This window comes from Mytilus trossulus, chromosome 8 (assembly GCF_036588685.1).
Source record: "Mytilus trossulus isolate FHL-02 chromosome 8, PNRI_Mtr1.1.1.hap1, whole genome shotgun sequence".
In the NCBI taxonomy this organism is placed as follows: domain Eukaryota; kingdom Metazoa; phylum Mollusca; class Bivalvia; order Mytilida; family Mytilidae; genus Mytilus; species Mytilus trossulus.
Genome location: NC_086380.1, coordinates 36,715,032 through 36,728,924, shown reverse-complemented (window position 1 = coordinate 36,728,924; position 13,893 = coordinate 36,715,032). Strand labels below are relative to the sequence as shown.

Sequence of the window (13,893 nt, the reverse complement as noted above, 5' to 3'; positions counted from 1 at the left end):
TGTTAACATCAGAATTCACATGGTAAACTAGCACTTTACAATTCAGACTCAGTTTGTTGGTCAAGTATACATTTCACACTCTGACCTATGATGTCACATTCTCAATATGCATTAAACTGGCCACTGGACATGAACAAAGACAAAAAATATAATCTTCCCGGCATTCATTAGTGTTTTTTTTTATGTTTACTTGATTGTTTTAATATGCATTCAACACACATCAAAACCTGCATGGTTGTGATGCCAGAATCCCTATATTTTGGGATGCCAGCATCCCGATATGTTGAGATGCCAGCATCCCGATATTTTTGGATGCCAGCATGCAGATATATTGGGATGCCAGCATCCGGATAAATTGGGATGCCAGCATCCGGATATATTGGGATGCCAGCATCCAGATATATAGGGATGCCAGCATCCTGATAAATTGGGATGCCAGCATCCGGATATATTGGGATGCCAGCATCCAGATATATAGGGATGCCAGCATCCGGATATTTTGGGATGCCAGCATCCGGATAAATTGGGATGCCAGCATCCGGATATATTGGGATGCCAGCATCCGAATATTTTGGGATGCCAGCATCCAGATATGTTGGGATGTCAGTTTCCGTATATGTTGGGATGCCAGAATCTATAAATAATTGGAAGCCAGCATCCAAACGTTGAGGTATTTAATGGACTTCAATATGAAATTAAAAGAATTACATCAGCATCTATCAAAGGTGGAGATGCAATTTTAATGTTGTTCTTCAATATCCGCAGACACTTTTCTTAAATATGCCATATACAGAAATAAGAAGTGCTTTTTATACAAAACAATTTCACAACTACAAAAGTTATTAGTATAATCGAGAGAGCATCCATAATCTTTGAGAACCAATAAAATCTATAATGCAGCATCTACTATTCATAGAAATAAATGAATCAGTATGATTTTTTGTAAAATGAGCATATGTTGATACTAAAACAAATGCAATATAGTAGAAATATTCCAAATATGTAACATGGCCGTAACATTTTCTCTGGACATTGAAATATTTAGTAGAATACAACATAATTTTACTTTAAAAGTTCAAAAATTGTCAAAAAATTCTCTTTTAGCATATGAGAATTTCAAATTTTAGTTGAGAACTCATTTAGATTAATGTAGGATTTTTGAGTTTTGAATTTTGAATTTTGAATTTTGAATTCTGGATTTTGAATTTTGGATTTTAAATTTTGAATGATCCTTCTCGGCTTTCGTAGTCATTCCAATATATGTGCCTCGGTTATTACCTTCAGTTTTACTATCAAGTTTACTGTCAAAGTTTTTATTTGAAATAATAAATGAATTATTGCCTCAGTAGATTAAGGATTTAATGAACCGTTACTTCTAAATATGTAGCCTGTCTATCACTTGTTAGGGAGCTACCATTTGATTTTTATGGGGGGGCTAGGATGAAATTTGAAAAAAATAGGCAGGACAGGAGTTTTGAGTAAAAAAAAAGGCAGGATGAGACACTTGCAAAAAAAAAAAGTCAGGACGACAATTTTGGTAAAAAAAGATCAGGATAAACTAAAAAAAAAAGGCAGGACCGAACAGAGTGAAAAATAAAAAGGCAGGACAGAGATTACAGCTAAAAAAAAAAGGCAGGACAAAATTTTTCATCCTAGCCCCCCCATCAAAATCAAATGGTAGCTCCCTTACTATTGTAGTATAGTCTAGTTCAATGTTATTCCTTAATTTACAACAAACAGGAATATGTGTATTCTTTTTTAAAATTTAGAATCCCAGATTGAAATTTGAAGAATTTTACCCATGTTTAACGTTTGATATTAAAGTAACAACTGAAGGTTAAACACTTTCTCTAATCTTGAGACCCTATTGACCTTTATTCTATTGGAACTCCTTTTTTAATATCAATAGTTATAATATTGTATTTCAAATATAATCCACATTTTAATTTGTTGGGATTGCAATATTGATTGATTGGTTTAACAGGAATTCGGGATAGTAACGGAACTTTTGCTGGACATTTTTTAGCTGTCTCGTTTGGTTATTCTTCTGGTATCTAGGGTTACAATTTACACATTATTTTATGTTATGAAAAAGATTTTGTTCATTAACAGTGATTTCGTTCGGGGCATTAGTTTGCATACCAAACAATATAAATGAAATTTACATTATAATTATATTGCTGCTTTCTGCTGACTATTTACACAGAATATTTTAGAACATTTTACATGATCGTGCCATCTCAGAAAATAACCCTGAGTAAAAATATTCACGAAAACAGTAATTTAGACTATTAGTATTTTTTACAAAGAAAACATGAATCAAATATTAATGTGATGTTGTTTAAAACTGCAAAAGCAAGAAACATGCATTGAATGTAAATACTGTCAATGTATTTTAGTGCGGTGTTCTGTGTTGTTTTACTTGTATTTGACAAGTCAACGAATTTTTTTGTCTTTTACAAAAAACTTGTGAACCGTTGATTATCTGTACTACTAAATGAAGAGACCTGATTTTGTGTGACGTGTCTCTGTCTGTCAGATGAAATCAATTAAAAGTTGTCTGTCTAATTCTGAGGTTATGTAGTAATACGTATATTGTAGTTTGTCATCCGTAATAATGATAAGCGGCATATATTAAATTAGCTATATTTGGCACAACTTTTTGGAATTTTGAATCCTCAATGGTCTTCAACTTTGTACTTGTTTTATTAATATGCTGATATGAGCGTCACTGATGAGTCTCATGTACACGATGCGTGCGTCTGACGTACTAAAGTATAATCCTGGAACCTTTGATAACTTCTTAAATTAGTAATGGTCTAACTTGAATAACAAAATGATTACAAGACGCCTTGTTCTGTGATTACTATCATATTTCTGAATTTATGCTCACTTAATATGTAAGCATGAAATAGTACAGTCATTATCGTCTCCTGGGTCTTTTTTCAGTTTTAAAAATAAAATTAACGATGGAAAGTCAATGCACATGATATTATCTATCAAATTTAACTTACATTTATTTTCTCTCTTATCATGATTGAAGATAAAATGTTGTTTAACACACTGTAAACATAACTAGCTTAACAAGTACTATGTGTTGTCGTGATGCGAATTATTGTATTATCCATTCAACCGATAGCGTGTATAACTATCCACTCCCCTGGTTTTTTTTTACATGTACAAAGAATAGTGTTAGTATGAATGTGTAACTATTGGTATATGTATCTTTCTATTTCATGATTCGTTTTATTTCAGTAGAAACTATGAGCGCTTATTAGTCAAATTAACGTGATGTTTACCCCTTAGTGAAAAAAAACATGAATAGCACGGGTTTCAATTACATGAAAGTACATGCATATCCATTTGCATATTTGACACTCAATTTTAATACAGAAATAAGGTAATGACCACAAACTCTAACATTTCCATCTACGAAAGCATTTAACCATAATGTAAAATCTATACTACACAATTAATTAGACTGAAATTAAGATCGAATAGGAGTTACTTTTGAACAAAAATGAAACCACATCTTATATATTTCATTCGTCCGAATTGTTTTCTGAATTTAGCTTTTTTATGTTGCTATGGTCTTTCATCCACTTAGATTAAGGCTAATACATTTTTTATCATGTTCAAAAAAATAAGTTTTATTGTCTGTTAAATTACATTAATATTAAAGAATTAAGCAAAAATCTTGATAATGAACAAGTATTGTGTTTTGTCATTTTTATAAATTTTACCATTTTTTGTTGCCATGGTAACAAAACATTAAAAAAAACAGACGTTTTTTTTCCTGTTTTGAATAATTCAATATATGAACTTAAAGATGCAATCATAGTTTATAATGAACTTGTCTGCCCAATATCATGTTTTCTTGATTTAAAATATGATATTAAAGCTATTTTCAGAAAATGTCAAAATACAGATTTTTGCACTTTTTTAAATACCGTTTTAGCCTTATATCAAAAAATAAATTCACAACCTCAACATCAAAATATAAACTTCAAATAATGCTTAATTATATGTTGAAATTATTTTTTTTTCTTGAAATTGTCATTTTCATAAAATTGTTGCAACCAAAAAGTAGACATTTTCAAATTTTCCTGTCTGTTTTCACGATAAATTCCTCAAAAAATGGCTGCATGTTTCCATAGCAACCGTTCAACAAAATTAAAAGAATAAGCTTACCAACTTTATTTCAATCTTAGTTGAGTATTATATATAAAAAAATAAAGCAGCTCTGAGACATACATGAATTACCCCCTGTCCGGATTTTACAAATAGCTGTACTTGAGAGAAAAAAAGCACACATTGAATAATTTCATGCGTCCGACGCGCTTATTTTATTTTCCTTTATATAATTAAGATTAGATAAAATTTATTTCCTAATTTTGAATGTTTATTGTTTCTTTCCTAAATAAATCAATTTTCATTGATTCAAATTTGAAACGTCACAACTTTTTCGAAAACGCAGTGAATATAAATCTGAAATAAATCATGTGTTTTATCATATTATTGCTGTTGATTGGTCCATCATCTTACTTCACAGGATGCTCTTCAAGTAGGGAATGGAGGAAGTGTTTGAATACTAATTCAAAGTACAATATAAACACAAGTATAACAGATATTTATTATTAATTTTTACTAACATACGTTATGTTATTGTTAAAATGTTTCATGTAATAATTGTAATTGCATGTAATTTGTTTCAGATAAGCATTACTCTGAGTCCGATTTCGAGGAATATATGCCCTGTAAAATTGTGCCATATAGATGAGTATGTTTGTTTTTTTTTAGATTTCTAACTATTGCATAGTTGCTTAATGTCTCAAATGTATAATTATAACAATTTAATGCACTTAATTTTTTTTCCAGTGCATGTCGAAACATTCCTAAAGACACATTTGTAATGAAATGCTGTCCAGATTTTATCGAAAAAGATGACTTGTGTGAACGTAAGTAACGACAAACGAATATTTTTCCCAGATAAAGAACGAAGAACCCATAAAAGGTTATTAAAAGACTTAAAATATAAAAACCAAAAATAAACTAAATGATGCAAATCCATACACAGCTTTCAATAGTTGATACATAAATAAGAATAGCGTCCCGGCCATAGCACAGAAAATATTCTAAGGCCACAAATTACGCATGTAATGCTTACAACTCAAAATAATTTATTATTTAAATAGTAATTTTGGGGCCCTTTATAGCTTGTTGTTCGGTGTGAGCTAAGGCTCCGTGTTGAAGTCCGTACTTTAACCTATAATGGTTTACTGTTTAAATTGTTATTGGATGGAAAGTTGTCTCATTGGCACTCACACCACATCTTCCTATATATATTAGGTGATTAACATAACATGCAAAACAGGACGATTACATGTTAATTATAATGAACCATAATTGTAAGAATAAATATTCCGTCTGAGAAAAAAACTTTTAAAGAGAGACGAAAGAAACCTTAGGGAATTTCAAACTCATAAGTCGAAAACAAACGGACAACACTAGACTTAAAAAAAAACCAGACAAACAACAGCACGAACAACACATTATAGATCAATAAAAAATGGGCAACACGAGACCCACAAAAAGGAAGTGTTGCTAGCTATTCAAAAGGAACAGTTCGAAAAAAGACATGTCTCCCTTTCCGTAGAAAACCGTAGTTTTGACAATGTTTGAGACACCTGACGCGATTTTTCTAAATATTGTGGAAATTTGGAATATATTTGTCGTTAACAATTAATATATTTATACAAGATATTTCATTTTATTCGTTTTAAACACTTATTTATTCTACTAATAGAGCTTTAATAAAAAAAATATCTTGTAAAAGCATATAAAGAGTAACTGTTAAATGAATGACTTGATTACTTGTATCCAGCATGTCCAGAGGGAACTTTTGGGAGGTCATGTGAGGATCACTGTCCAAATGGTTTTTATGGTAAACAGTGTACAGTTCAATGCAATTGCAGTCCAGCTCAAGAATGCCACCGTATATTCGGATGTGTTTGTCCAGTAGGATATACAGGAAACAAATGTGATCAAGGTAATAATTACGAAATATGGAATATTTTATAAAAGCAAGCTAAATTATGAACACAACCAGCAATAGCTTAGATACAACAGAGAACAACATTTCAACAATCTAACTAAAATTAATAGTACACAAGTATAAAATTAGTATGTGTTCCAAGTGGAGTAATAAAAATATACATTTTTTGTAAGAATATTATAAAATAGCAAACAAAAAAATAAATCACACTTCTAATCCAAGTAAAAACAACACATGCTAAGGTAACTGACCTGATATACATTTTTCTTTAGGTGCCAGCAGAATCACGCCTCCGGGTGTGGGATTTTCTCGCTGCATTGAAAAGCCATTGGTGGCCTTCGGCTGTTATCTGCTCTTTATGCGGGTTGTTGTCCCATTAACACATTCCCAATTCACATTATCGATTCTATTAGCTATACTCTTACATACATCAGTGTCTCCATTACTTAACAATTAATATAAACTGGGAATTAAATTTGTTTTATCAAAAATATTTGTATTTAAGGGGGCTCGCGGGTCTAAATCAAATTTTTTATTTAATATAGGATTTCTCTATATTTTTCTATAAATTAACTTTATCTTATACCTAATGGAAAAATGAAATAAAAAAATGGGGTAACCGTGCATTTACGCTCACAATCTGCTTTCGGAAAAAGCATACATTTTTGTAAATGTCCTTTTTTTCTGTTGAACTAATAGGAGAAATATTGGTAATATCGAAACAAAAAAAGAACTTAATTACAGAATTATTCAGTTTATGAACAGCCTATTCGAAAACAACAATAAAAAATATAGGTCACCGATGAGTTGAAAAAGACATTTCATTTTTAGAGCCAAAAAAATGCATTTTTGCACCAAAGGGAGATAATTTGGTGCCTTTTCAAGGATATCTAAATGTTAAAAGTCACCTGGGGCCAACATGTATTGATTGTTTTGAAAAATTCTTGTACCATAAGATAAAGTAACAACTACTAAAGGTAAATAATAAAATTTGTAGAAGTAGAAAATGTTAACTTCATGCTGAAATGTCAACATTTTCCATTTGAAGGTTTTGAAGTCAATATTAGGTGTTTTTAAAAATTTGAATTTTTCATTTTTTCAAGATTCCCGTTTGATTATATATATTCCGGATCTAAGAGTTTGAACTTATATATTAATTTGTTAACTGCGTATTACAAACTTCAGAACGTATAACTTTTAGTCAAAAATAAAATAAGATAAGTGGAGAAAAAGCTGTTGAACCTTAAGGTACACGGCCATGGCGTCACCCCGGTTAATTCATTGTTTTTTGTTGTTCAAACACGTATTTTGGAGTATATAGGATCTATAATAGGAGTCGATGAATAACAAAACATTTGAATTGCCAGTAGAACATATGGATACTTTCAAATTTGATAGGGATAGGGTCACACATTTAGCCTTGCAACAGCTAACTTACATACTACAGGATGCACTGGATATTATTTCCCCCTTCGAAATGGACGTGGCTGTATATTTGTACATCCTCCTCAACAAATAGACCTTCATGTATCACATTGTGAATGGTTTTACTGCCAGTCGAAATAATACTAAAAGTGATCATATTTGAATTCCTCATTTCTTAACACTTTGCAACTCTTTTTGTCTATATTTTAGGAGGTTAGAATAGTTAGATGCTAGACGTAATCAATCAATAGTTATTTTGATTCACTTAGGCCGTGTTCACACCAAACGCCGTGTACAGTAAACATGTTTACTATTAGTTTAATGTAATGTACACTAGTTTCACATTGAATTTGTTCACATCTATCCACCTTGTTTAGTTACCTGTACATAAGATTTGAAGATTTTTCCACACTTAAACTATATGTCATTTAAATGTTCATTACGTAGAACCGAGTTCAAATTTTATCAATGGGAACGTAATTGTGTTTAGTTTATGTGTCAGTTACACTAACACAACACCGAGTTTATGTCAATGTGAACACGGCCTACAATGTGAATTTACACCATGTAAATCCCTTCCTTCTACTCTTTTGAACTGACCAACTCAGCATCTATCATGTATATGGAGAAAATTGTTCAACATTAACGGTACCATGTTTCTGCATCATGCAGATGCTCATTGCTACAATAAAAGTCTCTTCGATGAACATGATGATGCTCGAGGTAAAGAAACTTGAAAATTCAAAGCTTACAAAAGGGATTAAAAGCTTTAATTCCAAAGGCAAAACAAAATCAAAGTCGGGCAAGGAATCAGAGCTCTGCATGACGGAACTACATTCATTAATTTACAATACTTATAAATATTTTGTAACTGCAAACATTAATTACGAAATAAAGAACTTTTATACCAGTACTGAAGTACTGGCTAATGGGCTGGTGATATCCTCAGGGACTAACAGTCAACCAGCAGACGCATCGACCGAACGGAAGTAATAACATTAACGGTACCATTTTGTCTCTTCAGTTGCCTGAGGTATAATAAATTGGAAAATGCAAAGCGTATTAGTGAGATCAAGAGTTATAATACAACAAAGGTAAAACAAAACAAAGTATAGCCCAAGCCGAGCAAGGAATAAGAGTTTTGAAAAAGAGAGATACATGTATCCCTTAATTTGATATTATAGGCAGTATCACTTAGTTGGATTCTATAGGTAGTTTTGCAACAAAGGACAACCGATGGGAAGTGTAGGGAATTTAGGGCTGTTAAAATGTACGTTGAACAGAAGAGTTGAAGTATATGTTATTTAATATGCGACATGAGACATCGGTTTTAAATATCCATTGAAAATTATCATTTACACATTACGCACAACAAACAAATCATATATTGGATGCCATAAAAATTTATGAACATGTCAAAGAACTACAACATTTCTATTCATAAGTTATTTATTTAGAAATTTTCAAAAGAATTAACTACGGAATTTCAAATATATATAATGTGAACGATAACAGGAGAAAACGTATATCTATTGTATGAATATTCTTACTTTGGCCTATGGTATGATTGTTGTTTCTCACCAGAGTCGAAATTCTAAGTTTGTCATGTGAAATCTAAACAGAAAAAATTGCAAGGTTTTCTTAATGTTATTATAGATGTTACATCTGTAGAAAACACTGTCACAAATATAGTTGCTACTGGTTATGCGAGTGAAGCTATCATCATTGAGGTGACAACAATAAAAAAAAGTCACAGTGGTAGGTACACAAAACAATTTATTTAGATCTATTAGTAATACATAATAATGGCAACGTATCTTGCAATTGATAAATTAAGTTTATATTACAAGGAGATGAATAAAAGCATCATTAACCTATAGCTGTACAATGTAACCTATGAAAGTGCAACCCGAGTATAAATCCCAATAACCGAAAATTATACCATAGCTATCCATGGTATAATTTTCACAATTATACCATGGTTTGGTGTTTAAGGAATTCAAAAGAAAAAAAATGTCGACACCTGGCCGCGGCCGCCTGAATTTTTTGATAGAAACAACAAAGTTAGTGTGGGGCCACTAAGCTAAACTGCCCGCTTTGCACCAGCTGAAATAAATGATTGCTTAGGGTGGGAATCGAACCCACATACACCAACTCTGTTGTCCTATATTTTAAATGAATCAAGATTCGCTCCCAGAACAAACAAAAAAGGTTTAAAAATATGTTGATTTTCGGTTATTAAATGGCAAACTTTCTATAGGTTCCATAGTACAGCTACATTTACATGAATCACATCTAACCGTTTGTTTGGCAAGGCAAGTTTTTTGGATATGGAGGCGACAGGGAGCACAGCACGCCCCTTTTGAAGAACTTTAAATATTGTGAACAAATAATCTTTTAATTAGTACTTTCAAAAGTTTGCTTGCTTTACCCCCTCCCCCACTTTAAGGTCAAGGAACAGTAAAAGGGCTCTGTCGCAGATTTTGCTAAAAATTGGCATACAACCTTGGCTCGTTGAACTACAACTGAAAATCGAAAAAATAAACATTTACCTCTTTTATTATCTGAAAAATTGCAGATTGATTTCTTTTACCAAACACTGCTGACATCTAGACTTTTAATGATGCTACTCTATGTTGGCCGTTAAAATTAGATAGCGTTTGTCAAGTTACTCTAAATGAGCGATTTCTTTTTTTTTTTTAAATTATATCGTCGCATGTCAATGAATTTTATCGAGAACATTTTGAAATCCTATTTAATTAATGTACGCAATTGGCAAGAGAGGATATGACCTTTATCGGGACTCCGGGATCGGGTGTTTTAAGCTCGGATTTCGAAATTGACTCTTTCGGGTTCCGGGAATTTTTTTTTTCTTTTTTGAAACCCGGCATTACGGGATTTCGTGTTTTTAAACCCGGGATTGCGGAATCAGGACCCCTCCTACTCATACCCTCCCTCATGGACTTTTAGTTTAAAGTTAAAAGTGGAATAATTCATACAAACTCTCAGACAGATTCTTGTGAAATTTATTTCCTTAACATCATTAGTTAATATAAAAAAAATAAAACATTTCGAGCATTTTGAAAACAAATAATAAAATTAAAAAACCTACCCTTTGCAATTCAATTGTATGTAAGTTTGGGATTGCGGCAATCTTCCAAAATATCAGAAATCTGTACTAGAAAGTTCTTGTGTCCTTATCCAGAACATCTTTAACAGTTTTTTTCATCACCAATGTAAAGATGCATCCACCACTGTCGAAAAATCTTTCCAAACTGAATACCCGCCGTTTCTGAAGCCCGTGCTAGTTTTAAAAAGTAGGCGGATCCTTAAGTGAAAGGTCCGAAAAGGGTTATTTTACAGATTCTTATTAAAGTAATTTCGATGTAAACAAACAAAAATATGTGAAATACACAATTTTTAACAGCGAAGAATGCAATAGGTTAAAACAGATATTTCATATTTTTTGGACAGTTTTGTGGTGTTTCGTAAATTATACCATAGCTTTTGTTGAAACCCCTCGGCAACCTCACTCGACTTCGTCTCGTGAGGTTAATGCCGGGAGTTTCAACAAAAGCTATGGTATAATTTACGAAACACCACAAAACTGTCCAAAAGATATGAAATATCTATAACTTAACGTGTTTTTTGAAACCTTTTTTTTCAGGAACATTTACGTATCATTTCAAATGGAAATAAAGCTCCGAATGATGTCGAGTTTTAAGTAATCACATGGTATAAGAGAAAATGTTATATTTAAAGTATAACTAATCGCTGTATTTGAATATCAAACAAGAATGTGTCCAAAGTACACGGATGCCCCACTCGCACTATAATTTTCCATGCTCAATGGACCGTGAAATTGGGTAAAAAGTCTTATGTAGCATTACAATTAGAAAGATCATACCATAGGGAACATGTGTACTAAGTTTCAAGTTGATTGGACTTAACATTATAAAAGACTACCTTGACCAAAATCTTTAACCTGAAACTAACACTTTCATTTACTATGTTCAGTGGACCGTAAAATTGGGGTCAAAAGTCTAATTTGGCTTTAAAATTAGAAAGATCATATCAAAAGGAACATGTGTAGTAAGTTTCCAGTTGATTGGACGTCAGCTTCATCAAAAACTACCTTGACCAAAAACTTTAACCTGAAGCGGGACAGACGGATGAACGGACAGACAGACGGACGAACGGACGCACAGACCAGAAAACATAATACCCCTCTACTATCGTTGGTAGGGCATAAAAAAGACAACGCGTGACCGAACGACGCATGGATTTAACGAGTGTGCAGCACGAGTTTAACCCATAGCGGCGTTCGGTCACAAGTTGTCTTATTTTTGATATTCAAATACGGCGATTAGTTTTACTTTTTATTACATTGGCTAATGTTTTTTTTATGAAATTAATGTAGAAAATGTAAGGAACTATATTTTTTTCCTACGCATTCACAATTTGTTTTGATCCGACGTTATCGACGTCTTGACAACGCCTATAGTTGTATGACGTCAGAGAGTGAAATAACCACGTTTATTTCACATGTGAAATTATTGGTTTTTATTTGAATGGGAAATCAATGTAATTTATTGAAACCAATAAAATAAATATATTTATTATACAATTTCTTGCGAAAGTGACTTATCAGTTTAAATAACCTTTTTTTTAAATTCTGAATGATACACAATTGTGAAACGCAGTCGTATTTTTTTTTTTTATTGTTTTTTTATTGGGGGGGGGGGGGGGGGCAAAATTTATCATGTTCACATATCTTTCCATTATATATTAATTTCGTTATTGTAGGACCATCGAATAAAGAATGGCTATTGTATACAATTTGTATAACTGGAGCTATAATAATAACTGCGTCAAGTCATTTATTGCGTTCTTACAGAAAGCGAAAATCAAGACTTAAAAATGAAGAAGTAGTGGTGGAATTAACAACAACTTCTCCGTATACTGGTTTCTATCATGACATTGACGATAACATTTTTAATGATGTCGCACCAAGTCTATGCTTGGTATCACATCCATCTAAAATGGAAGCTGTGTGCTTTATTCCTCACGAAAATTCGTTTATCACAAGAAGCAACGAATTTGTTAATACAGATTATCTGTATCCTGTTTTCGCACCAGAAGACGACGAAGAAAATTCGCAACAACAACAATTGCACAAAAAAGATAACATGCCAACGTGTTTCTCCGTATCAGACGTAATAGTTCCGCTTAGTATAAAATCTGTCAATCCTTCCAAAGTCACAGAAACTCGGCATGAACATATGCACGGGTATAAAGTACCTGTGACAGTACATCAGTGTCTCGAAAGTTCATCCGGGTCTGATGAAGATGAAACCGATTACAAATATTCTCATGTGTATCAATCACTACAAAAAGGCAGTCCGACGGAAAAAAACGATTACAAAAAACTGCGCACAGCGGAAAGTAACATAATTAATGATGAGTTATTGCAGGCGACTACACAAGCTATATAAGAACTAGTAAATTCAGCATTGTATACCCAATTCAAGAAAGCTGGATCTGACAAAACAATAGAAAAGTGTTTTTTTCAAATAGAATTTGTGATGAAAAATATCTGAAAACAACTAGGTGACGACAGATACATGAACACTTTTGATACGTTTGAATGTAAAAAAAGACAAGACAATTAACGATATATGTTGTCGAAGAGACGTAACTCAAATTAATTATGCAAATTCTTGTAAATACAAAATGTAATAGTGATGGATTTTTAATCAGAGTTTTAAATAATAATACTATCAATAATTTTCATTAGTCCATCAAATATGCAAAGCGAAATCAAAAATCAAAAACTCCAAACGGAGCTTGAAAGGTTCGACAGCAGAATAAGCGTATACTTCTTTGCTTGTATCACCCGACAGGCACATCAAGGCTCAGTATAAGTTACCTTTGAAAAAGAAGATAGCAAATTAACTGATAACGACTAATCCAAAAACACGATTACAAAACAGACGCATTTACTGTTAACAAAACCGTCAAACAATAGTAGACAAAACAGAACATACAAAACTACACAGTGATAAACACAAACCCGATTATAAACTGAGACTGATCTCATGTGCTCAGGAAAGATAAGCAGATTAACATATGGCACCCGTTTTGTTGGAATGTTACTACCTCAACATAACATGGCTATTCCACAATTGGGAATCTGAAATCATTTAATGAAGTTCTATGTTCAGCCGAACCTTATTGTCAATTTCTGGACACTGAATGAGGCTCACTTAACGCTTTTAATTGAATTCTTTATTTCAAGTCCATTTGGATAAATGTGAACACCAAATTTTGATTTATTTAGTGAAAGAACAACTTCTATAGAGTGGACAGTACTGTCAAAGCATTCTGCTAACTTATTTTCGTCCTTCCTTAGA

At 32.3% G+C, this 13,893-nt stretch overlaps 1 protein-coding gene across 1 annotated transcript; it reads left to right on the top strand.

Annotated features, from left to right (window-relative positions):
• The first annotated feature begins 4,912 nt into the window (after nucleotides 1-4,912).
• Nucleotides 4,913-12,975, top strand: LOC134727626 (protein draper-like). Its single transcript, XM_063592008.1, has 5 exons — nucleotides 4,913-4,958; nucleotides 5,885-6,049; nucleotides 7,691-7,693; nucleotides 9,137-9,238; nucleotides 12,287-12,975. Exons 1-5 carry the CDS (start codon nucleotides 4,913-4,915, stop codon nucleotides 12,973-12,975), a joined length of 1,005 nt encoding a protein of 334 aa, XP_063448078.1.
• Nucleotides 12,976-13,893: the final 918 nt, after the last annotated feature.

Bases quoted from the DNA above. Each gene is read 5' to 3' on its own strand.
- LOC134727626 (XM_063592008.1), top strand. From the start codon at position 4,913: ATGAAATGCTGTCCAGATTTTATCGAAAAAGATGACTTGTGTGAAC. The intron at 4,959-5,884 runs GTAAGTAACGAC...ACTTGTATCCAG, and splicing joins AAAAGATGACTTGTGTGAAC to CATGTCCAGAGGGAACTTTT. The intron at 9,239-12,286 runs GTAGGTACACAA...TCGTTATTGTAG, and splicing joins AATAAAAAAAAGTCACAGTG to GACCATCGAATAAAGAATGG.